This window comes from Cricetulus griseus, chromosome 6 (genome assembly GCF_003668045.3).
Source record: "Cricetulus griseus strain 17A/GY chromosome 6, alternate assembly CriGri-PICRH-1.0, whole genome shotgun sequence".
NCBI lineage: Eukaryota > Metazoa > Chordata > Mammalia > Rodentia > Cricetidae > Cricetulus > Cricetulus griseus.
The window spans coordinates 142,952,686-142,979,455 of record NC_048599.1 but is presented as its reverse complement, the minus strand read 5'-3'; the positions used below and the strand labels follow the sequence as shown (position 1 = coordinate 142,979,455).

The 26,770-nt window shown below is 51.6% G+C and overlaps 1 protein-coding gene and 1 long non-coding RNA gene across 2 annotated transcripts in view; one reads left to right on the top strand and one right to left on the bottom strand.

The window, feature by feature from the left end:
• Positions 1-13,634, bottom strand: part of Ncs1 (neuronal calcium sensor 1) — a 53,580-nt gene extending 39,946 nt beyond the window's left edge. Inside the window, exon 1 of the mRNA XM_027423884.2 lies at positions 13,217-13,634. Within this exon, the coding sequence (XP_027279685.1) occupies positions 13,217-13,280 (64 nt within the window). The 5' untranslated portion in view covers positions 13,281-13,634. The remainder of the gene's footprint in view (positions 1-13,216) is intronic.
• Positions 13,635-13,689: 55 nt separating this feature from the next.
• On the top strand, positions 13,690-15,280 carry LOC118237911. The gene is made up of 2 exons (XR_004770467.1): positions 13,690-14,748; positions 14,902-15,280. It is a non-coding gene; the product is annotated as an uncharacterized LOC118237911 (long non-coding RNA).
• Positions 15,281-26,770: the final 11,490 nt, after the last annotated feature.

Genomic DNA, 26,770 nt, shown 5'->3' with positions numbered 1-26,770 from the left:
CCCAGTGACTCACCACAGTGCTTGCAGTGCAGAGGAACCGGAGGAACCCTAGCTGGCTGGACAGGAGTTGGTTGCTGTCAGCCACCAGTCGAAGTGTCAGGTATAGAGGCACAGGTAGAAGCAAGTAGCACCAGAAGTCAAGCTGTGTGTGACCTTGACCACAGCATGTGCTGGTACCGTCCCCAGCTGCCTTACCACCTGTTTCCCAAGCTCCTCCTTTTCTTGGGGTGGGGGTGGGGGCTGGGGAGGGGGTAGCCACTGTTCAACAAGCTCAGCAGGACCTCCTGGAGTAGAGGCCACTGTCCCTCCCTCTGTGGACAGTAACCTGAAGCTCAGGAGGCTGCAGATGTTTGTAGAGCACTAGTCTAATGCACAAGGTCCTGGATTAGGTCTCCAGCACTTCACGGACCAGGTGTGGTAGCGCCGCTATTAAAGGCACAGGCATGAGGAATAGAGGTTCAGGTCATCCTTAGCTACTCAGGGGTTTTGAAGCCAGCCTGGGCTACAAGAGATGCTTCCAAGAAAGGAAGGAAGGAGCTAGGCGTGGTGGCGCACGCCTTTACTCCCAGCACTCGGGAGGCAGAGGCAGGTAAATTTCTGTGAGTTCGAGGTCAGCCTGGTCTATAGAGCAAATTTCAGGACAGCCAGATCTGTTACACAGAGAAACCCTGTCTAAAAAAAAGAGGGGGGCCGGGAGAAGGGTTCAGGAGATGTCTCAATTAGTAAAGTGTTTGCCCCCCTAGCACCCATGTAAAAATGTGTGGTTGTTTGTGCCTATAATCTTAATACTGAGAAGAAGAGTCAAGGACCTTGGGGCTCACTGGCAAATTGGTGAGACCTGGCTCAGTGAGACCTGTCTTAACAAATGAGGTAGAGAACAATTAAAAAAAAACCCTAGCCCTCGTCCGTAGCTTCCATATGTGCGCGCGCGCACACACACACACACACACACACACACACACACACACACACACACACCTGGAAGTTTAGAGGCAGATGTAGCTGGGCCTGCCTGTCCTTGCAACTCACCCTCTCACCTGTCCAGCTTGGAGTGCTTGGTAGGCACAGCACAGAACTCCAGCCACCAGTGCCCACTTCTCCCAAACCACTTCCTGGCCACAGGTCCTCAGAGTAGCCCCGTCCTGATGTTTTCATACCAGAAGCTGCTGCCAGGCAAACCTCTAGCCCAGATCTCCTCTACCCTTCCTCCTACTCGTCCCTCTGTCCAGGCTACCCACATCAGCAAAGAAATACACAAGAAGACACAAGCTGAACTGAGACATCAGCTAAGCCCTCCCGGGCGCCTAGGCCGAGTATGCCCCCATTGTACCGATGGCTTGCCTTGACATTTAAATGGCCTCACTTTTGCCTCTCCACCAGACGATGCATGCCACGTAGGCCAAAGAACCAACTGTCAATGCCTCCTTGTGTCAGCACCACGGGGTAAACTGAGGCAGATAATCTATAACCACTTTCTTGTCCAGGAAATGAGAAGTAAAGAGCAGCCCCAGGAACCCCTCAGCCAGCCGGGCCTCCCTCTGGGCCCTGGGTCCCCTGCCTTTCTCCCAAAGCTGCAGGGCATCCTTCCCAGAATGCCCTCGGGCACTGTCAGAGCCACCTTCAGCTCCTCCAATGTAGGGAAACAGCCATCCCAGCCAGAGCCCCTAAAGCAGGAGCCTCTATATTTTGATGGCCGCTGCTAGTTTTAATTAAGATCGTGTTCCCTTGAGCCCGGCAAGGGCCCTGTGACAAGCAGTGAGAAGACAATAGTGATCCTGCCTGGTTGGCTGTGTAGGCTACAGAGCCCCAGAGGATTCGGGGACCGTGGCAAGAGGCCCAGTGCCCAGCAGCACAGGCTTTGAGCAGGCCCAGCTCCCTGTTTGCACAGTGCACACCATGTATTTTTGAACAGAAGGAGAGCATTCGCCTCCCCCCACAGTGCCAAAAATAGCCCCATCTCCCGTTCTGAAGGGGAGCTTTGGTGCCTACCAAGAGCCAGGTGCGGGAGGGTGGGAAGGAAGGAGGAATGAGCAGCTGGCTGTCTCCCCAGCCACCCGAACTCACAGGGGACTGTGGTCTCCACTAGGCCTAGTCTGCTGAAGGCCTGGAGCCCCCAGACCTGGAAGAGGAGGTCCCAGGAGAAAGGAGCCAGTGCAAGTCGGGGGGAGGGGGCGAGAAGCAGGCTCCCGGATGTATTGGAAGAAGCCGGGACCATCCACTGGCTGATTGCTTCAGTCTTGGGGCGGGGCAGACAGAACCCGAGCCCTGCAAAGAGCCCTGTCTTCAGCCTCAGGCTCCACAGCCAAGTAGAGGTGAGTTAACACACTGTCACTACCCCATCCAAGACAGACACTGGCAGGGAGGACTGCCGGGCCTTGTTGTCGGCTGTGAGTGGCTGAGGATGGGTCAAGGGAGGTGGCCTATTCCTCTGGGCATCCGAAGCACAGTTCAAAGTTCACCACCCACATTGTATGGAGCCTGCAAGAGGTGTGACTCCCTCCATGGATTTGTGAAGCCACCAGGATGCATTAGGAGAGGGTGGCGTGCCCCTCAACAGTGTCCTCACATATACCCCTGCAGGCAGGGCTCAGTCACTCTGCCCATTTCACAGATTGCTCCTGGGCTCTGCAAGAAAGGGCTGACCTGAGTACCAGTAGGAAGTGGGAAGAAGGGTTTGAAGCTGGCCTTGGGGTTAGGGAATCCCTGAGCTGTAGTTCCCCACAGCAGATGACAGACAGGCCTCATGGCTCCACGTCCCTCCCTCCCTGGATGCACACAAGAGCAGGCTGAGGGCCGAGGAAGTAATGGCCTGTGTGTGTTTCCAAATCCAAACCATTCTCTGGTTTCCACAGCAACTCTTGGGGTAAAAAAAAAAAAAAAAAAAGAACTGGAAAAAGAGGTCACTGTCCCCAAAAGGTCAGAGCTGTGGGGGACCTGGGCAGCCATGGCCCTTGGCTGGAGTGAGAGTGGTGGCACCCTAAGCTGAAAACTGGAGCCCAAAATAAAGAAAGCAAAGTGTGCTATTTCTGCCCGGGTTAAACATTCCTCAGAGTCACATTCCTCCACTTGCCAGAATCCAGAACACGGGCCCTGAGGCCACCAGCTTCCTGGGCTACCTTGGGAAGCCATGCGTATCAGAGCCAGACCTTTCTCAGGCTCCCAACCTGCGTTCCTCAGGCCAAGAGAGCCCCCACCCCCCAGCCCCAAGCTGAATAACCCATCTTCCCAGAGTTGAGATTTATGACAGAACACCCTACAGACAAAAGGATAGATAAGAATCCACCTAAGAGGGGCATCAAGATACAAGGCCTTGGTTGGACCCAGCCCCAACAGTTCCCAGGGAACACTGCCTAGCAGTGCAGGCCAAGTGGGATCAAAGCAAAGGGCCCAGAAAGAATGGTCTGGAAAGCTTATGGGGACAATGGAAGTTACATCCGCCTGCCTGTCCCATAGCAGCTGTGTGCTATGGTCTAAGCCTCAGGGAGCTGTCAGTCATTGGGGATTCCATGTCACTGTATCCCCGAATCCACATCACATCCAGGAGGACTGAGTCTCTTTTATCTAAAGACACACCCTAAGGCAGCTAGGCTGTGCCAAGCACTGGGTAGGGCATCATCGAAGGCACTCTGGGACCTACCTCACCCTTGGACATCTCTCCCAGCCCCAGCCTACCATAAAAGCAGGAACAGGGGGCTGAGGAGACAGACAGTCAGTAAAGTGCCTGCTCCAGGATCTGAGAACAGCACCTGTGTAAAAGCGAGGCATGGTAAATCTTGCAACTGTGGTTGAGGAGACTCCAGATCCCTGGAACTCACTGGCCAGTCAGCCTAGCCAATCAGCGAGCTCCCAGTTCAGAGAGAGACCATGACTCACAAGACAAGGTGGAAGACAAATGACAGCAGCCTCTGGCCTCCACACACATGCACCCATCAAAAGCACATGCAAATGCACGCGCACGCGCGCGCGCGCGCACACACACACACCACACACTCACATACCACACACTCACACACACATACCACACACACTCACACACTCACATACACATGCACTCACACACACACTCACACCACACACTTACACACACTCACATACACACACACACCACACACTCACATACCACACACTCACACACACATACCACACACACTCACACACTCACATACACATACACTCACACACACACTCACACACACACACACACACACACACACACACACACACACACACACACACACGTAGTCTCGAGCTCAGAGGCTAGGGGGCCTCCATGAGATCCCAGAGCCAGGCACATTATCTTCATCTGCCTCCCTTGGGGTAGTTGGAGGTTGAGAGAGCCCTAAGGGCTGGAGACTGGGATCAACAGTCCCCTGCACGCTCCGGAACACAATCACTGGACACCTCCAGTGTTTCCAATAAGATCACTGCAGAACCAAAGCAAGAATTGCTCAAATATCCATGGGAGGCAAGACATCCAACTCACTGCCTGGCCCCACACCCACTCCACAAACACAGAACACTTGGCCAGCGTCTGACACTCCAGCAATGGGCACTCACTACCCTGTGCTCAGAGATCATAGGAGAGCATGCTCATGTCGGAAAAGAGCATGGTTTTGGCCATACAGAGATGAGATTAGCCTGGGCCCAAGACTGATGTTAACTGGCTAAAAGACCTCAGTATGCCCCTGGACCCTCCTGGGTCTCCTTACCATTTTCTGTAAAAATGGGTGCCAGTCCCCATTCTCAGCCTCGGGGGGCAGGGAGGGCACTATAATATGTGACATTTGCTCCTTGTTGATACTCCTGACACCAAGATCCGTCCTGATACACTAGTCCCCATTATATCATTCATCCCAATGATACTCTCTCATGCCCACCAGCAGCTGGCCTCTGATAACGACCATGGAAAGGGCAAGGGTGTGTGTGTGAGACACAGCAGCCATATTCCCCAGTCCCAGAGCCACTGGCTAAGATGTCCTCTGGCCAATGTGAGGTCTCTCTCTCCAGCTACCATCACCAGGTACATCTGCATTTACAACCCGCACAGAGCTACCCCCAACACACACACCTAGACACAATGTGTATTCATGCACAGACTGAGATGGCTCACCCACTCCTGACACATGGCATGACCTTGTCACACTCCGAATATGCACACGTGAGTCAGAGCTTGCACATGGGACCCTCAGCCCCTATCCAGCCTGCAACACCCACACAGGCACCCACACATGCTCACACTTAACCCCCACACCCCCACAGAGCCTTCTCAGTGCTCCCCACCAGCACAGACTGAGTGTTAAGTACTCAGGCCCAGGGTTCGATGGGACTGGGCTCAGGCTGGCTCTTGTCATGCCTCCACCTTACCCCCAAGCTTCTCTGTCCTTATCTGTGAGAGGGACCATACAGGGACTTGATGACGGATGCTCCTGGTCACTGAGCGTGGTTCTGGGCCACAGGGAACATGCATCACACGGGTCTCTCACGGCCACCACAGATCCCAGCCATGCAATGCTTTCAGAATTCGCTGCTGCCACCCCAGGTGTGAACAAGGGCGGGGCTGAGAAGAGCTGATAAATCCAACACTACACTTCCAGCCCCACCAACCCTGCATTATTGGGGTGTTATCATGTCAACTTCCAGATAAGGACACTGGGACATCAATAACCCAGAACAGGGCTAGGTGGTTAAGGGAACTCACTGCTCTTGTAGAAGACTCGGGTTTGATCCCCAGTATGCACACCAGGCAGCTCACATTGCCTGTAGCTTCAGTTCCAAGGGCATCAATGCCCTCTCCTGGCCTCTGCAGATATCTGTATGCACATGCTGCACATAAACTCACACAGATACACACGTAACACAAAGACTAAAATCAAACTTTTAATGACAGGCACAGAATGCCAAAAAACATTGGGTTTCTAACAGTGTTGTAGGAATTCATTCTGCCAACAGCTTGGAGTACCGGCCTTAGGGCGTGGCCTAGGATGCTACCTCAGGGGCTGATAAACCTGAGAGGAAAGCATGCTCACTGTCTGGTGCTCTGGCTCATGCTTGGTGTGGTCGGACAGGACGAGTGGCAGACAGGCAATGCAGAATCAGTGTCAGCTGGATCAGTAGCGGCTTCTGTTTTGTTCTGTATTCGTGAGTTTTGTCTTTCCATTATACCCCTTAATATATTGATTTTTTTTTTTTTTGGTTTTTGGTTTTGGTTTTGGTTTTTTGAGACAGGGTTTCTCTGTGGCTTTGGAGCCTATCCTGGCACTCGCTCTGGAGACCAGGCTGGCCTCCAACTCACAGAGATCCGCCTGCCTCTGCCCCCCGAGTGCTGGGATTAAAGGCATGTGCCACCAATGCCTGACTAATATATTGGTTTTTATTACCTCTGTGAGTTCATACATCAGAAGTACTTAGAACAAAGCACAGCACAGCAGACATTTTCAGTGAAGAAGCAAAGATAACACCCACCAAAAACCCAACATATTATGGCAAAATGGAAGGCATCCTGGCAAGAGTCCAGGGCCCAAGGCCCCTCATACTTGTTGTGCAATCTCAGGAGAGGTACTAAAGAATCCGAGCATGCACAAAGGCCTGGGTTCCATCCCTAGCATTACATAAAGGGTGGGGTGTGCTTGCCTGCAATCATAGCATTCGGGAAGGGAGCAGGAGGATCAGAAGTTCAAGGCCATCCTCAGCTACATGGTGAATTTTAGGTCAGCCTGAGCTACATGAGACTCTCAAAAACATGAAATATCTCAAAGACGGATGGATGGATGGACGGATGGATAGACAGATATTTGTACATGTCTCGCCTTAAAGATAAATAACACAAAATGAGATTATGGAGTTAAAGCCATGGTACATTTTGAAAGGTTTTTTTGTTTGTTTGTTTGTTTGTTTGTTTGTTTTGTGCAAGGTCTCCTTGTGCATCCTGGGCTGACTTTGAAGTCTCAATTCTTCTCCTTCCATCTCTGGAGTTCTAGAATTATAGCACGAGCTTCCATGCCTGGCTTGAAAGGCTTTTTGTTCAAACTGGCTGACTTGCTTTCCAGACGGGCACTCTAACCACGTTTTCAGCAACAGTTGGGTAGCACTGACTGTCACTGTTAGACTCCATCGCTGTCAATCTCATGGGGAGGAAAAGGAAGTTCATGGTCTCAAGCTCATCTACTTCATTATTATTAAATAGAATCGAAGAATCTTTGACCTGGAAGACTCTTGGAGCCACGTGGTTGGAGACCCTGTTGTGTGTGTACATACATACATGCATGAATATGAGTGTTCATGCAGGTTCCCTGGGCAAGGACTCTACCACCTGAGCCACATTCCCAGCCCATGTAAAAGACTCAGAACAGAAACAATCACCACAGCTCTATAATGGGGCTAGACACAATCTAGCTGTCTAGTAACAGGGGATTAAAGAAAAACATTCTGCATGTATATGTTGCAACATTAAAAACAAACAAACAAAAGTGATGTTGGCCAGTGGGATAGCTAAGTGGGTAAAAGCACTTCTCCGTTGCCTGGAGACCTGAGTTCAATCCCAGAACCAACATGGTAGAAGAAAAGAACTGACTCCCATAGTTTGTTCTCTGACCTAAACACACACACACACACACACACATACACACACACACCACATAGGTACACAAAATTAATAATGTAATTAACAAAAATTTTAAGTTGGAAATTGACAGCAGACAACCCCGACAGTGTGGAATGGTAAAGACCACCTATGGAGTCACTCTGAGCACTCCTGAAATACCCTAGACTCCGTCAGGCCATCCCCAGGGACACCCCTAGTTCATTGCCACGATCTTCCTCTGTCCCTATTACTGCTTCCTTTACTTTTTGGACTATATGCTCTTTCCAAACCTCACCTCAGAGGGCCCCCAACTCTGTCACCTGCCTTCCACAGCTTCCCACCCATCTTGGAAAATATCCACGTTCCTGCCTGTGACCTGATGATGACTCTGGTCAGGCCCACTTGCCCCCAGTGTCCACAGCTTGTGCCACAAGGGTCCCAACCTTGACCTGGAGCAGAGGGGGCTCAATCCTGATGTGGTGTGAGCTGCCAGGACAAGGGCCTGGCAGAGACACCTGGGGTTGGGAGAACTGTCTGGGCAGGGGACAGGAGGAGCCAGTCACATTCCACATAGAGCCATGAGTGACAGGGACAGGGAAGAGCCCAGGCTTCGTGGCTCAAGTCCTACACTGACCAGTCAGATGTGCACACCTGCAGCCTTCGGCAACTGTGATTGGAGATTGCCAGGGGAAGCATTAGGTTCTAGGTACCACACTGTCCTCTACATGTACCCTGAATCCTCCTCAACTCCTGGGCTCATCATGAAGCCCATTGTCCAGAGAAGAAGGGAGGGCCCCCCTCCTACCACAGGAAACTGCTAGAGCCTCCCAATATCTAGGTTACTGAGCCCTAATCCTGCCCAGGGACTCTGCTGCCTGTGGCCCCATGCCCTCTCTGGCCCTCAAAGCCTTGTCTTTCGCTGTCAGCTATGCTGACAGGTGTCACAGCTGAATACACTGGGGCCCAGAGAAGACATGTGACTAACTCAAGGCCACAGAGCCTGTGGGGGACCTAGCCTGCTCTCCACAGAGCTGGACTGTCACTGAGTCCCCCTAAGTTTCTCTTGCTGCTTTGTCCCCCTCTTAGTGAAGGAAGGAAGGCACTCAGGGACAACAGAAACCCATTCTCTGGTCCTTCCCTCTCCTGGGCAGGGATGAATGACCTGCCCACCACATTTCCATAGAGCCATCACTCTAGCTCTGGAAATTGTCCCAAGATGTTTGTCAGAGACTGCCTCCCTCAAGACTTCTCTCTGATTGATAGGAGTTGGGTAGAGGTAACTGAGCAGGGGACACATTTTTATCCTACACAACAGGTTTCCCTGGACAGACCCAAACCTGAGTGCCCAACTGGTCACTCCCTGAACCTCTCAGCATGACCCCATCTGGACCCTCCAAGCCAGGCCCCAATGGTGTCACCACTGCTGCACAGCCACCAAGTGCACTCATTCCCTCTTGTCCCTAATCTGCTTTGTGCCAGGAAACAGCAGGGATACCCAGGAAGCAGAAGAGGCTCAAGGTTGGCAGGCAAGGTCAAGGCCAAGCCAAAACTGATCAAGTGACAAGAAATGACCTCCCCTCCCCAACTCCTGAACAGCAGAGCTCTGGGTAGGAGCCAGCAGTAGTGTGGGATGGGGACAGACCATGGAGGATAAAGGCATCTCTGCCCCTTGCACACACTGAGTCCAGAACAAAGCATTTGCCTGTCCCTTGGCCAGTTTCCACTGGAGGCAGGAATTGTGTCTCTTCTTATCCATGGGCCCAGCAGAGTGGGACTCAGTGAATGGCAGGCTGGGGCAGTTCCAACATGACCAAGTGAGGTGGTAGGCTGCTATGTAAAAGTAAGAACCTCCTGGGCCTAAGGGAAAATAGCCCAGAACTCACTCCATCCTGAGTGTTAGGCACAAAGACTAGGATGGCAGGGAGAGCTGTTAGCAGAGATGAAACGCATGCACAAAGACACTTATGGCTGGTTCATATTGAAGCTCAAAGCTGAGGCTGGGGCTCATTTGATTATTGTGTGTGAAGCCCTGGGTTCCATCCCAGCAATGGAAGAGGAGGCGAATGGGGTGAATAACGCATTCAGAGCAATAGCAAAATGTTTGGGAATAGCCACTGGCTGCTTACCCAGCATGCAACATTACACTTCTGCCCACTTCCTACTGCAAAGACCATACCCATTTTGCAGAGGAGGAAAGCAAGGCTCAGCTAGGCAAGAGGGAGGGCTTGTCTCTCAGCTTGAATATATAGGGATGCAACAGCCTCACCAATCAGCTCAAGGAGAGTGAAGCAGACCCCCCCCCAGAACCCCCACTACTGTTCATGCCAATCTGTGAGTCTTGACTAGGCTGGGGGGCAGGCAGAGGTAAAAGGTAAAAGGGTTTTCCCCTCTGCTAATCTGCTGTCCTTAGAGATGGAGGGAATTCCTGGGAAGGTGGATACACACCATGTCAGCAAATAATCTCTTTGCATAGGAAGAACGCAGGAGGTTCCAGGGCATTAAGTGGCTGAAGCCAGGTGTATTGTCAACTCCTCATGGAGCCTTCAGCCCTTCTCCTGCACACACACACACACACACACACACACACACACACACACACTATAGTAGATCCATCTTACCCAGGATGGTACCCAGCACAGACACTCGGGTGGGAACATTGGGCCCCCAACCTAGAGCTTGCAGCACAGGACAGCCAGGGAGCCACAGTATCAGCATCAGTCGGAGCTATGGTTCAACGGATCTCCCCAGAACCAAGAACCAAAATCAATATAGGACTCTCTTGTCTCATTCCATGTATTGGTTGGTGTCCTGTGTGTGTGTGTGTGTGTGTGTGTGTGTGTGTGTGTGTGTGTGTGAGTGTGTGTGTATGCACTCTACCCTTATGAGTGCAGATGGAGGCCAGAGGGCTGGTATCTTCTTCTATGGCTCTCCACCTTAGTTTACTTTTAAAGGTTTTTGTTTTTAATTATGTGCAGGAGAGGGGTTCATGCATGTGAGTGCAGAGCCCATAGAAACCAGAGACTTTGGCTTACATTGAGCTTGAGTTACAGACAGTTGTGAGCTACAGATATGGGTGCTGGGAATTGAACTCTGGTCTTTAAGAAATAGCAGTGTGCATTCTTACCACTAAGCCAACCACTTCCACCTTACTGTTTGGGACAGTGTCTCTCAATGAACCCAGAACTCACCATTTCAGCTAGACTGGCCGGCTGGTGACCTCCTAGGATCCCTCTGTGTCTGTCTCCCAGTGCTGTCGTTATAGCCATGGGCCACAGCATCAGGCTCTCCCATGGGTGGGTATTGGGGACATGAACTCAGGCCATCATGCATGCACTGAGCCATCTCTCCACCCTCATGAGTCACACTTTTAAGGATTCAATCCCAGAGCTCAGCCCAGACCCAAGAGAAGAGCTGCCCAAGTACCAGGGACTTTGCAAACTCTTCAGTAGATGGTGACATTTGGGACTCCTTTCTGGATGATGCTTCTCTTGTCCCCTACTCAGAATCCCCTACCCCCAAGAAAGAGATGATGTCACCAACGCCTCATGAGAAAGAAAAAGTACAACTGGGGCCTGCCACAAGTTGCAGACCCTCCCTGTTTTACCTGATGAGATTATTTTACTTCCACAAAGATCTGCAGACCTATAAGTGCCCTCACAGGGAGAGATGGCTGTTGGCCACACAAAGGCCTGCCTGGAGGGAGCTGGCTTCCACAGGGAGACAGATGAAGGCAAGTGAATTCCCCTACCCCTAATAAGGTCTTAGTGGAGGAAAACTGCCCTGACCAAAACTGTTCTACATCACAAAAGCTCAGCAGAGCACCACCAAGCCCAAGCCCAAGCCCAAGAGTTTTGCTGGTCCCATTCTCCCCAAGTTGGTGGCCAGCCTTGCAGAGATGGGGCTGGCAAAGGATCTTGGCCCCTTGGTCTTCTGAATACAGACCCCACCAGCATGGGCCAGCATGGGAAAGAGAAGCACAAAAAGGCTGTTGCCATATGAGGTCTCTCCCTGGACATAGCAGGTGCAGAGCAACATACCCAGGTGCAGTTCCCAGTACTGCCTAGAGACTGTGACAAGCTAGCTATGCCACCTTGCCTGGCTCAGCCTGTTTCCTCTCTTTGAACAGCTGGAGTGGCCAGAACATGCCAACTTGTTGGTGTACAGTTACGCTAAGGATGAAGCTAATGGTGCATGACACACTCAATAAGCAGGACACTGACTTCACAAGGCTCACTGGTGCCGTCAGCCTTCCCACCATGGAGACAGTCTGGTACAACACACGCCACCATTTCTGGAGAAGTCCATGGAGCCCTCTGCCCTTCCCAGACTCTGGGGTCCCGGGGGCATCCCTACAGCCTACCTGCTAATGACTGGGCCACACCTTGGAGGGTCCAGTCAACCTCACAAACAGTAACAAGCTAGAGAAGGCCACCCACCCACTCTGGAAAGAGAGCAGAAGGCTTGGGCTGGGAGGAACACATCTCCAGGAGCAGTTCCTGGATGTGGCCTCCCTGATGCCCAATTCCTTAGGCCGGGACCAGGAGAGCCCAATCAGTAAGGCCCCCTTTGTTTTAAGTCTATGAAGAGTGAGGAGCATGGGGCTAAAGCACTGGGTTGGCCAAGACCTGCAAATGTGCACGGAAGACCGATATGGGGGAGTGGGGGGGGGGGAACAGAGGCCATGCACTGCACCAGAGCCTCCATCTACACCCAGCTGCCAGTCAATGCCTGTCCTTCTGGGTGGTGCAGAGATGGCCCAGTCAAAGCTGCGCAGATCCACTTCGGGGGGCTGGGTCCACCCCAAACCAGGCCACTGCTGCCTTGCAAGTCAAACAGCTTGGCAAAGGCCCTTGCACACACTCATCCATCTCCTGCTTCCCAAAGTAAAAGAAGGTGGTCGGGACCTATAGCCGAAAGCCCCTGGTGAGCAGGGCCTCCCCTGCCGCCCTTGGAGAGGCTGCTATAAGGGGGACACCTGGTGAGGAGACACTGGAGATGCAGAGACAGGAGATCTGTGAAGTTGGGCAAGTGGAGAGTCACACCTGGGACTGAACTAGGGGACTGTGGAGCGGGGCAGACCTTCCCTCATCCATCAGCTCGGGCTATAGAAACCCATTTCCTGGTGCAGCAAACAGGAGCAAAGGAAAAGAGTAGATGGGGAATACGCATCCAAGAGGGTGTCCAGGACCCTTGGACCCTTGCCATCACTACCTGAGCATTCTCCCAGTCTCGCCACCCCTCTCCCTCCCAAACACAGTCACATTTGCCAGGGAGGGGGCGACAGGCCAACCTCGCAGCGACAGGAGCCGCAGCATCATCATTAGGCATGAATCACCCACCCACCCCGCTCCAAGCAGCAGAGCCACACTCCGCCCGGGCGCCCCCTCCCGGGACCACCGCCCCCCTTGCTCGGGCACAGTCGGAGCCCTTAGGACTGGAGGGGGGCCGCGGGTGGGCTGGGGATGCCCTGAGGATCTGGGATGGTCCCTAGCTCACGCTGACAGGCGACATCCTGCCAGGGTCGGGGGCGGGGGTAGAACAATGGGCCAGGTGCGGGGCAGGGGCGCGGCCGGGAAGGGCGGAGGGAAGGTCGCGGTTCGACGGGGGATCAGGGATCGGGATCCGGGGCGCACTCACAGTAGGTTTTTCTGGTCAGCTCCTCCACAACTTCAGGCTTCAACTTGCTATTGGATTTCCCCATGCTCGGCGGCCGCGGCCCCCGCTCCCCGGGCCAGACCCGCTTGGGGCGCCCAGCGGAGCGGCTGGGTCGGGCCGGGGCGCACGGAGGCCGGCAGGCCGGGCTGGGCCGGTCCGGGGCCGCGCCTTTGTCTGGCCGTGCCCCGCGCGTCCCGTGCGCGGGCTCCGGCGAGCTGTGCGACCGCGGCTGGCGGCTCGAGGGGTCTCGGGGAACCGGCGGCGAGGGCCAGGCCTCGGAGGTACAGGCGGCCACGGCGCGGAGTTGCGCGGGGCTGGGCGCCGCAGCCGCCAGCACTCGGTAGCCGCGGTCGTCCCTGGTTACTGGGCTGCGCAGCACATGCTCGCAGCCGTGCGCCGCCGCCGCCCCTGCGCTCCCCGCCTCCCGCCCGCATCGGCGCGCCAGGGGTGGACTCGGAGCCGCCACTCAGCGCCCGGCGCCACCTCCCGCCCAACACCCGCCCGGCGCGCGCCCGGCGTGGAGGCGCCCCCTTTCCTGTTGGCTCTCCCGGGATGCCCGAGAGGTCGCCGCGCCACCCCCTCGGCAGATCCATCACCCTCTCCGCGGCGGCATGGGCGGGGAGGGCCCGGAAAATCGGACGTGAACGAGGCCAAGTCCCTGCCCGGCTCAATTCATTCATTCCACTCAGATATGTTGGGCGCTGGAGACGCAGCGGCCAACCCGAGAGGCTCGATCTCAGGCTTTTCCGGGAGCGTCCTGAAGTGCTGGCTGGCACGGGTTGCAGTGGGAACACTTAATGTGCGGCCTTGGAGGAAGTGACCTCTAAGATCAGGTTGAGAACGGGCTGGATCATCAACCCAGAAAGGGTCTGGCCTGAGAGGGAGAGCAGCCTCGGTACCCGAGGTTCCAGGCAAGGCTGGACAACCGTCTGCGGCCAGGAAGAAGAGCCAGAGCTTCTGGAAACCAAGCAAGCCGGCTTTCCCCAAGGACCTGACCTCTGTCCCAGGGACCCATGAGTACTAGCAGTTTAGGCCTCCACTGTTGTCGGGCTTGCTTGGAGAAGGTAGGGGAGCTGAGCCTGGCTGGTGGGGCTTCACACCTGGACTCTCAGAGGTTAGCACCTAGGGAGGGACTTTAGGGAGAGCCTGGTTGGCCTGGCCTGTCCCCTCCCAAAATGTCATCGTAATTAAGACCTACCTTTCCTGTCTTTCTGTCCAACACTGCATCTCCTTAACAGCTCAGGGAAACTTGGCCAATTTGGTTCAGTGTGGTTTGCTTCCTCCAAAGCATAAGCCCTCAGGGGCAGAAATATTCCCTGCTCCCAGAAGGCCCTCAGGACTAGTAGCCACCTCTGTCTTGGTGGCAGAAGCCTGGGAGCCCAGCTACCCAGGAAGCAGATGCAGGAGGTTGCCTGATTCACTACCAGCTTAGACAACATACTAGTACTCTCAGGGAAAGAGCAGAGAACAGAAGAGGAGGGAGGAATGACCCATGGCCGAAGCCAGAACCAGAGGTATGGAAAGACCGTGGCAGGGATGCAACCACAGACAGAAATTTTTCTCCCCCTTAGAGGGGCCAGAAGGCGGGTGGGTGGGGTGGTGGTGATCCCTGGCCAGGGCAATGATACATTTCAATCCCACTTGTCCCTTATCTCTCTGACCTTCAGACAGCCTCTGCTTCTGCCCTGACACCAGCCCACACCAGATGCAGGTCCCAGCTTGCTGGTGTGAAGGGCCCATTTGCTACAGAAACTGAGCGGGGCATGGACCCTGGAAGCTGGCACTCAATTCAGAATGGACACCAAGGAAAGGCCACAGAGAGAGGTCAGAGCTAGCCAGCCTAACCTGAGCCTCCTGCCCAGAGGGAAAACACGGACCAGTGATCGGGCAGCAGGGTTAACATTGCCTTACAGAGCTGTGAACCAGGCCTATCACTCCTCACTCAGGAGGTGGAGGCAGGAGGTTCAGCAGCTCAAGGCCAGCCTTGACCACATAGTGAATTCAAGGATAGCATGAGTTATATGAGATTTAAAAAATAAAAGGAAACCCAGGTGTCCTGCCATTTGTTGGGCACTGTGCTGAAGACGGGGGACACTACGAGTGGACAACATGAGAAATGGCATGTTTCAGCCAGCCCTGTGACATCAACAAAGCCACACCCGTCATGAACACCATACAAGGAACCAGGAGGATTCTGGGGGATACAAGGGTCAGGGAAGTGCCTGGCTTCTCACAGTTATCAACATTGGGCTAGTATTAACTGAGCACCTACTATGTGCCAGGTCACAATAGAACTGACAATTTAGTGATCAGAGGACAATAGAAAGCATGAACAAAAGAGATAATGTGTTCCATAACCTGGGGAATGGCACAAGTAAGATATGTCAGAGCTAAGGCAGGAACAAGGCCAGGGTCTGTGAGCCCCCTGGGAGGGGATCTGGCCAATGACCTGAAGCAGGGAGAAAGGAGTTGAGGACGCTGAGGACAAAGTGAGGCTCTGTGCAAAGCCAGGGCAGCACAGCTGGAACAAGAGAAGTCTCATGGTGGGTGGGTGGGTGGGCGTGAGGTAGGGTGAGAGGGCTAATTCATCAACTGTGGCAGATCAGTGAAATAACCAAAAGGGTTTATCCTGGCTCGTGGCTGTGGAGGCTCAAGGTCTAAAGACTGTATCTGGTGGCGGCCCTGCTGGTAGAGCGCCAAGCAAATAGAGGGAGAGGGAGAGCATTTGCTTTCTCTGCCTCCTCTCATAAAAGCCTCCAAACTTTCCAGGCACAGCGGTATATGTCCCTGGTCCCAGCACTGACACAGCTGGGGCTAGAGGCTGACTGCAGGTGAAGAGGGGAAGGCCAGCTAGGACACCAAGTAATAGCTCAGTGTGTGTGGAGTGGGGTGCAACTGAGATAATAGCTCAGCTGACGAAATGCTTGCCTCAGAAGCCTGAGGGTCTGAGTTTGATCCCCACAACACACATAAAAAAAAAAATACGGCCATGGACTGAGGAGACAGTCAATGGGTAAAGCACTTGCCACACAAGTGTGAGACAGGGGTGTGGCTCTCCAGCACCCATGTAAGTGTGAGGCAGCTCTCCAGCACCCGAGTAAGTATGAGGCAGCTCTCCAGCACCCATACAAGTGTGAGGCAGCTCTCCAGCACCCGTGTAAGTGTGAGGCAGCTCTCCAGCACCCGTGTAAGTGTGAGGCAGCTCTCTAGCACCCATGTAAGTGTGAGGCAGCTCTCCAGCACCCATACAAGTGTGAGGCAGGACTGCAGCTCTGCAGCATCCATGTAAGTGTGAGGCAGGAGTGTAGCTCTCCAGCAACCATGCAAGTTGTAAGACAGGACTGCAGCTCTCTAGCACCCATGTGTGAGGCATATGTGTGGCTCTCCAGTACCCATGCAAGTGTGAGGCAGGTGTGGCAGCCTACCTGTAACCCCAGTGTTCAGCAAGCTGGCTGGCTAGACTCACTTAATCCATGAGTTCTAGATTCCATGAGAGATTCTGCCTTAGTAAGATAAAGTGAAGAGTGGCCAAAGGTGACACTGATGACAACCTGTGACCATGCACATGCACACATGTGCACACTCACCCAACACATACGAATCCACGAACATGTGACCATGCATACATACACACAGCACACATATACACAGTGGGGTAGGAGAGCCAGGCATAGTGGCAAGCACATGACAGGCAAATCACTGAGCTCATTCACTGACCTAGCCTCTGGAGCCCAATAACACACCATCTCAAAAACCAAGGTGAGAGGCTGCTGAGAAATGACACCTGAAGCTGGCCTCTGATTTCACATACACATGTGTGTGCCCACCCACAAACCTGTACACACATGCACACTCATTTTTAAGCCCCCAATGCTGGCTCACAATCATTCATAACTCCAGTTCTAGGGGATCTCATGCCTTCTTCTGACCGCCAAGGATACCAGGCATGTGTGTGGAGCACATACATACATGCAAGCAAGACACTCACACATATAGAATAATAAAATAAATAAGTCTAAAGATTTTTGACCAATGTGAGCCACAACAGGCAAGTTAGAGGTGAGGGCCAGGTCAGAATCATGACAGGAAGGCTCACTCCAGGCAGGCATGCAGAGTAACTGGCTTGAGGACACTGCAATCCAGCCAAGAGCGATGATTGCCAGGCCAGTGTGGCTGGGGAGGACAAGAAGAGCCCTGACCAGAGCCAGACAGTGAAATCAGGAGCCCGGGGCACTGGGTAGGACTGTGAGATGGAGGCAACAGGGATAGGGCAACATATGTGACCTGGGCAGCTGGAAGGGAGGGAGGGGGCAGTGCGTAGGCAGGAAAAGCAAAGCCTGGTGATGGAGAGGTGACAGCCAAGGTCGCTGATAGACATGTACACAGAGGTGCATGGATGAAAGCTGAGGACATATGCACAGGGGTGCAGGGGTGAAGACTGAGGGGCTGATGAACACTGATGCACAGGGGTGCAGGGGTGAAGGCTGAGGCTCTGGTGGACACACAGGGGTGCAGGGGTGAAGGCTGAGGCTCTGATGGACCCAGAGGGTGCAGGGGTGAAGGCTGAGGCTCTGATGGACACATGCAGAAGGATGCAGGGCACAGGTGTAGGAGCCATCAGAGATGCAGGTCTAGGTGGAAGGCATTGTGCTGCAGACAGGGAATGGCACCTGAAACAAGGACAAGGCCACTCAGGGACAGCAGGGACTCTGGCAGGGTAGGGTGTCCTAGAAGTGACTTGGAAGAGGAGCAATTGGGAAGGAGGAAGCCCAGAGTAGTGCAAGAGCCCCTGGAGGCCCTGTGCAGACAGCCTGTTGTCCCCAGGGAAAGAGGACCCTTAGGTTGCTATGGGGGTGGCAGGGAATGGGGGAGGGTGGGGACAGCCCAGCACCTGTGAAAATCGAAATTGGTTGAGGAGCAATTGACTGTGTGTGGTGTTAAGAGGGCAGTCCCAGTGTGAGAGAGGGGTCAAGTGTGGGCCTGCAGAGTCCACTAGAAAAAAGCACTTTTGGGGGCTGGAGATATGGCTCAGTGATTAAGAGCACTGACTGTTCTTCCAGAGGTTCTGAGTTCAATTCTCAGCAACCACATGGTGGCTCACAACCATCTGTAATGTGATCTGGGGTCCTCTTCTGGCACTTACTGTATACATGATAAATAAATAAATAAATAAATAAATAAATAAATAAATAGATCTTTAAAAAAAAAAAAACTGCCTGCTTTGGAAACTCGGGGCCGTTCTCTTCCCAGGGAATGACCCCAAGGCGTCAGAATAAAATCCTGAAAGAAAGAAAGAAAGAAAGAAAGAAAGAAAGAAAGAAAGAAAGAAAGAAGAAAAGAAAAGAAAAGAAAAAAGCACTTTTGGAGTTGAGGACATCTAGGGGGAACAGGGTTGAAGAGAGTCATGAGCTGAAACACAGGATCCAAGATGTCTACAAGACATGCTACTGAGGATGAGGAGTTGCATGCTAAAAAGAAAAGCAGGGTTGGGGTGTACAGCTCAGTGGGCAGGGTGCTGCCTGGCAGGCACAGATCCCTGAGTGTGATCCCCAGCACTTCACAAACACTTGGGAGGAGCTCAGGACCAGCCTTGGTTACTTGGTGAGATTGAGGCTCTCCTGGCTTGTATGAGATTCAGAACCCACATAAAGGTGGAAAGAGAGAGTTGCCCTCTGACCTCCACATACAAACACCTGGAATAAATACATGAAATTAAAACAGAACAACAAATACACTGGTTATACTTCCCGCTCCACGGCTCAGGGAGCATTGTGGGGGAAAGTGGGTCAAAGAAAGGTAAGAGGCAGGCTGGAGACCAGGCTCAGGAGGTAGGAGCACTCCATGCTCTTCCAGAGGACCCCAGTTTGATTCCATGCACACACAGAAGCTCATAACTGTTTGTAACTCCACTACCTGGAGAGCAGACTCCCTCTTCTGGCTTCCTTGGATATTGCATGCATGTGATAAATGTGTACAGATGCAAACACCCACACAGATAAAACAAAATAAAAATAATTTTAAAAAATGTCAGTGCAGACAATAAGGAATAGAACCAAGAGAGGTTGTCTTATGGGCATGTATATAAATGATATTGTTAAAATTAATTTTTACAAAGATGGTATGTGTAGGTATTTTAAAAGACGGGATTTTGAAAAATTTGGTTGTTTGTTTTGAGACAGGGTCTCACTATGTAGCACTGGCTGGAACTCACTCTATAAATCAGGATGGCCTCGAACTCACAGATATCTGACTGCACTTGCCTCCCATTAAAGGCCTGTGCAGCCATACTATGCTTTTTAAAGGAGCATTTTTACTTTATGTGTATAAATGTTTGTCCTGCATGTGTGTCTGTGCACCATGTGTTTGTTTGTGTTATGTTCCTGTTGCTCTTGGAGGTCAGAAGAGGGAAATGGATCACCCTGGAACTGAGTTGTGAGCTGCCACATGGGTGCTGGGAACTGAACAGACAGTGTCCTTAACTGCAGAGCCATCTCTCTAGCTGGTCACATTATTTGGCTTCTGTGTAAACAGCATGAAGAGGAAGAGGAAGAAGAAAAAGAGGAGGAGGCCCTCCTGAGCCACAGGCACACCTGAGAGCTTGTCCTCTGCCACCCAGACACAGGGGATCAGAATGAGATGACCCATGGCCTGGGAGAATATAAAAACCCACCCTTGGCCGGGCATTGATGGTGCACACCTTTAATCCCAGCACTCGGGAGGCAGAGGCAGGTGGATCTCTGTGAGTTCGAGGCCAGCCTGGTCTCCAGAGCGAATGCCAGGATAGGCTCGAAAGCTACACAGAGAAACCCTGTCTCGGGAAAAACAAAAAAAACAAAAAAACAAAAACAGTACGGGTTGCTCTTCCAGAGGACTTGAGTTCAGTTCCCAGGACCATCACCCATAACTCTGGATTCAGGGATCCAATGTGTGGGCACAAGCACACATGCACGCACACAATAATAATGACAACAACAAAGGAATCTTTAAGCAGTCATCTGGGAGCAGTCATCAGGTTCAAGCCTCTGGCATGGAGGGCTGCTGGAAGAATGGCAGAGAGAGGAGACAGAGAGACAGAGAGACAGAGAGACAGAGAGAGAGAGACAGAGAGAGAGAGACAGAGAGAGGCTGGAAAACAAGTTAAGAAAACACAGTTAAAGGCTGGAGTAAAACTCAGTAGCAGAATAAGTGTCTAGCATGCCCAAGGCCCTGGGTTCCATCCCCAGCACTGGAGAAAAACAAACACAAAACCGACCAGACAGGAAAAATCAGTTCCGCAACCCTGAGTGGCAAAGGCTGTTGACACTGACTGATTATGCAGCGCATCACTCACTGGACTAGAACTCCCAAGCTCTCGTGCAAAGAAAGCAATGCCATTTGAGCAGCTGGGTGTACCACCCACCTGGATTTGATCGCTGGGCTTGGTACTGGGGTTGTCCTGTAGAGGATAACCACACTGTGCACTGTAAGTATACACCATTGCTGTGTGTCAATCAAATGTCTTCAAAAGGCATTGCACAAGCCCCTGGCAACATGTTACTGTCCTGAGGGCTAGGGTTGGGCTCAGTGTAGAGAGCTTTGCCCAGCATGTGCCAGGCCCCGGGCCCAACCCACAGCACTGAGGCAGTGTTTTACTATGTAGCCCTGATTGGCCAGGAATTTACAACATAGACCAGGCTGGTCTCCTCTAGCTCAAAGAGATACACCTGCTTCTGCCTTCCGGTGCTGGGATTAAAGGTATGCACCACCACCACGGAGCAACTTTAGCTTTCTAAAGTAGAGTTTTATCAGGGACTCAGAAAAAGATGAACCCCTCAATAGAACACTGGGGAAAGGACCTTGCGAGTGTGTCATCACTGTCAACCTGACTGAAATGGAATCACTGAGGGGACACGCCCCTGTCTGGGAGGGTATTTCCAGAGAGACACAGCAGAACACAGGGCCAATCCAGAATGCAAGTGGCACCATCCCATGGGTTGGGCTCCCAGACTGGATACAAAGGACAAAAGAAAGCCATGGTGCCCTGCTTTCTGCAGTGCTGGGATTAAAGATATGTATCACCATGCTGGGCCTCAACCACTTGTTTACCTTAGTTTTAGAGACAGAGTCTCTCATTCAATTTGAAGCTGGCCACTCCAGGTAGGCTGCCTGGTCTATAGCGTCCAGTCTACTGAGTCTGTCTTTCCGGCGCTGAGCTTACCGGTGTTTGTTGCCATGCCCTGATTTTATGTGGGTGCTGGGATCCAAAATCAGGTCTCCACGCTTGTATAACAACATGCTTCACCCATGAAAACATTTCCCCAGTCCCAGGTGTCTCCATAAACCATGAGCCAAAATAAATTCTTCTTCCTTAAGTTGCTTTCTGTGGGGCTGGGTGGTGGTGGTGCACGCCTTTAATCCCAGCACTCGGGAGGCAGAGACAGGTGGATCTCTGTGAGTTCGAGACCAGACTGGTCTACAAAGTGAGTTCCAGGATAGGCTGCAAAGCCACAGGGAAACCCTGTCTCAAAAAAACAAACAAACAAAAGTTGCTTTCTGTTCCTGAAAAGGCAACAGGAGCAAGTGCAGATGGAGTCCACCCAATCAGAGCTGTCCCTTACAAGTGGCCAAAGGGGCACAGAACAAATTGGAAGATCCTAGTGATGATGTGGACAGTGGTGATGGTGGTGATGGTGATGGTGGTGATAATATTACTAACAAATTTTAACAAAGAATCCAAATGTGGGCATGCATAGACCCCAGAATTCCATTCCTAGGGGAACAGTCTGAGATCTACATAATGCATTCAAAGGCATTGTTAGAACAGCATCAATGCCAAGGAAATGAGAGGAAGGTGCCAGGTGTTGGTGGCACACACCTTTAATCCCAGCACTTGGAAGGCAGAGGCAAGTGGATCTCTGTGAGTTCGAGGCCAGCCTGGTCTACAAGAGCTAGTTTTAAGACAGCCTCCAAAGCCACAGAGAAACCCTGTCTTGAAAGGAAAAAAGAAAGAAAGAGAGAGAGAGAGACAGAAAGAGAGAGAGAGAAAATGAGAGGAAGTCTAAAGGCTTGGCCTATCAGTTGGTACCATGAAATTCCACACTAAATAGTAGTTCATCAAGTATATTACATGTAATTCCGTAACTACAGCCTGATGGAAATGTAGTCAGCTATGATCTGCCTACAACATAGTGCACAAAGTTTCCAGAAGCCTGTAGGATGGCTCCAACAGTGTGAGGAAAAGAAAAATCTTTGTACTTCATGACTTGAATTGACTGAGACAAGGTTTCATGTAGCCCAGGCTAGCCTTAAACTTGTTATGTAGCTGAGGATGACCTTGAAGTTCTGATTCTCCTGCCTCTAATTCCCAAGTGCTGGACTTATGGGCATGAACTACTATGCCCAGTTTTGAATTAAGTAGTTTTAATCATGCCATGTTCTTATATTAGCCAGGGCTCTCTAGAAGAACAAAATTTATAAAATGAACACACACACACACACACACACACACACACACACACACACACACACACGGCTGGATGTGTCAGCTGGGCTTCAGTATATGCTGAAATCCCAAAGTAGGCTCTAATGCCAGTGAAGGAATGGACTTGCCAGTGACAGGCAAAGAGAAAGCAAACTTCCTTCTTCCATGTCTTTTTTTTAAGGTTTATTTACTTATTATGTATTATTATTATACAGTGTTCTGTCTACATGTATGTCTGCAGGCCAGAAGAGTGATTGGGGAAGTACTTCTGTGTATGTTTATATTGCTGATTATTGAATAAAGTTCTGTTTGGCCAATGAAACAGCAAGTTATACAGGACTAGGAGTCAAAGAGGATTCTGGGAAATGTAGTAGAGAAATGATGTTCCAGGCAGGAAGTGACATAGCAAGGAGACCCATATTTAAGAAAGGAGAAACAGGAAGTGTCCCTTTTTCCCCTTTGCATCCTCCAGTGGCGGGATGTGAGCCACCAGCAAGAGAGGGCACCAGCGAAAGGCATCCTCTATAAGATAAGTCTTATAAAATATATAGATTTATGATAATTGAAACTGAGCTAACAGATGAGAATCCTAGTCATTGGCCAAGCAGCATTTGTACCTAGTACAAGTTTCTGTGTATTAATTGGGGCCCTAACTCGGGCGGGCGACTGGTGTAAAGCACACACGTGGCGGTGGGGCTTGGCAGCTTTTGGCGGAAAAATTTATCGTAACAGAAGAGGGCATCAGATCCTGCTATAGATGGTTGTGAGCCACCATGTGGTTGCTGAGAATTGAACTCGGGACCTCAGGAAGAGCAGCCAGTGCTCTTAACCACTGAACCATCTCTCCAGTCCCTCCCCATGTCCTTTCTATAGGCTGAGAGCAGAAGGTGTGGCCCAGAATAGAGGTAGACCTTCCCACCTCTAAAAATCTGAATTAAAGGTGGATCTTCCCAGCTCAAATGATTAAATGTGTCTTTCCACTTCAAATGATTAAGAAAAACTCTCTCACAGGTGTGCCCAGCCATTTGGGTTTTAGTTAATTCTAGATGAAGTTAAGCTGACAACCAAGAACCACCATCACAGTTCTCTAAATTAGAAACTTCAAAAGTGCATTCTCCAATAGGCAATAAACAGTCTATGGGAGGCATGTCACATGGTAAAAAGTTTCCTTGATCACCTGTTTTTGGAGATCCCTATCTCCAAACGTTTGTTTTGTTTTGTTTTGTTTTGTTTTTTGTTTTTTTTTACATGTTTATTTAGCAGTGCTGGGAATGAAACACAGGGCCTCAAACAAGCTAGGCAAGTGGTCTCCCACTAAGGCACTGCCTGTACAGGCTAGTTTTATGTTGACTTGACACAAGCTGCAGTCGTCAGAGAAGAGGGAGCCTCAGTTGAAAAAAAATGTCTCCATAAGATCCGGCTGTAGGCAAGTCTGTAGGACATTTTCTTCATTAGTGGTTTACCAGAGAGGGCCCAAGCCATTGTGGGCTTGTCCTGGGTTTTATAAGAAAGCAGGCTGAGCGAGCCACGAGGAGCAAGTGAGTAAGCCGCCCCCTCACGACCTCTGCATCAGCTCCTGCCTCCAGGTTCCCGCCCTCACTGTTTTTGATGATGAACTGTTACCTGGAACTGTGAGTGACATAAACACTTTCCTGCCCAAGTGATTTTGGTCATGGCGCTTCATCATAGCAATGGTAACCCTGACTAGCACACTGCCTTCTTTTTGTTGTGATTTGCTTTTGTTTTTTGTGGGTTTTTTTTTGTTGTTGTTTTTATTGTTTTTTAAGACAGAGTTTCTCTGTGTAGCCCTAGCTGTCCTGGAACTCAGTCTTTAGGCCAGGCTGGTCTCAAACTCACAGAGATCCACCTGCTTCTGCCTCCTGAGTACTGTGATTAAAGGTTTTCACCAAAACATGGTTGGTGACACTGTCTTTGTAATGATTCACAGGAAAGATGTGTGTGTGTGTGTGTGTGTGTGTGTGTGTGTGTGTGTGTGTGTGTGTGAGCATACACTGTGCACAGGCATGTGGAGGTCAGAGGTCAACATCAGCTGTCTTCTCCCACTGCCCCCACCTTATTTTTCAAGGCAGGGTCTCTCCCTGAACCTGGAGCTTGCAAATGAGGCCAGGCTGTCTGGGAGCCCCAAGGGTCTGCCTGTCTCAGCCTCTCCGGCACTGGGGGTCACAAATGACAGTCCTGCATCTGGCTTTCTACATGGGTGCTGGGGACCTGAACTCAGAATGTCATGCTTGGACAGCAAGCAACCCCCCCTCATCTGAGCCGATCTCCCCAGCCCCCAACTTTGGCTTTTTAAATAAGTATTTTCATACTCATGTAGCTGTAGAACACACTGGTCAGAAGCTGGGTGTGGTGATGCACCCCGGCACTCAGGAGGCAGAGGCAGGAAAATCAGCCGTCCAAGGCCAGCCTGGACTCCATAGTAAGCCCCCAGGCTCAAATATTAGGAAAATTCCAAATGGCCTTTTGGAGACCCAGGTCCACGGGTAATTAACCTTGGGGAACTCATGGTCACAGGAGTTCCTGGAAGAAAGGACTGAGGAACTGGGCCTCCTTGTCTCAAGTTGAATGGGACATTGACCTTTGATGTGAAGGAGTGCAGCTTCTGGCTGTCAGTGGGTGCTGTGTAAGTTCCAGAGCTGGGAGGAGCCTGCCCAGCCACAGTTTCTGGCAATATGGGGTGTCAAAGCTGCTGGGTGCCTGGCCCACAGACGGTGCCATCAAACCATGTACTCGTGTCAGTAAGGCTCATCAGGGCTGTCCCCAAACCATGCTTTAGTGGGCTGCAGCTCTCCTCTTGGGCAGTGTCTGGGATAGCATTACACAGGGAGGGAGCCGAGGCAAGCCAGAGTTTAACTAGAGAGAATGGCATGAGACGCACGGAGGAGAAGCCAGGCTAGGGAGCAGGAATGCCTCAAAGAGTCTGCCCTCTTTCCTGATTACTTTGGCTACCAGGTTGCTGGCAGCACAGTCACCTGGAGTGAGTCACTTCCTAGCCAGTTTGCAAACCTGGGCTCAGGGGAGCCTAGGAGTGGGTTGCCCTCCCTCAGTGGGCCCTGGGCCGGTCTGTGTGCTTTAGGGACATACATAAGTGGCTAAACACCTCCTCCCCACTGAGGAAAGCCAGGAGAGCACTAGTTATCCCAGCCTGGTTGTAGGGGCAAACTACTTGAGCTTTAGATTCATCTGGAAAGTGGGGGAAGTGATGTCCTCATGGACAAGGTGTTACAAGACCACAGGGTCTGCATGAAAAACCACAGTGCAGGGTGCTGCTAATATTACTGACGTTGTTATTCATTTTCATGATGAAGATCATGATGGTGATGGAAATGGTGGTGGTGATGGTGGAGATGAAGAAGATGCTGATTGTGGTGATGATGATGATGATAGAAGGTCGGGCTGCTATGGACTGGACCCATGGCATTTCGAATGCCAACTAATCAGGCCCTCTACCACTCAGCTGTATACTAATTATTCTTGGCAGAGGAAAAAAAATCATAGGAACTTTCTGTGAAGGTGGCCTGAATCAGGTTTGTTCTAGCACTGGGACTAGGGATGGACACTAGACCCCCTTTGAGCCTCTGTGTTCTGGATTCAAGTGGGTACAGTGGTCGCCCCAAGAACCTGCTACTTTCAAGGCTATCTGTGGGCCTTGAAATAGGCTTCTGCCTTGAGAGGAGGATTTATGAACTCCACAGCCACCCATCTAGTCCAGGGACAAGTGCCTCCTTCTTCTGTCAAGTACCTGAAAGTGAGCATGAGCCTCTTTGCCACCTTGAAGGGAACCCACTGCCACCAGGCCAAGGACAACTTTTGCCAGGTGGAGGTTCTGCCATCCACAGTTGTCCCAGCCTGGGAGTTTGGCTTCATTTCTGGATGTCTCTGCCACAGCTATTCAGGCTGTGGGGGGCTGGGTTTAATGGGTAGCTGATGGTGAGCTCCAGGCATCCGATGGCAGCAATAGTGATCTGAGCTTATGCCTGTCTGTGGTGAAGGTTGGAATGGTGACACAGCAAGGCTCTCTGATGTGCACCTGTCTTTCCCAGCTTCATCAATAG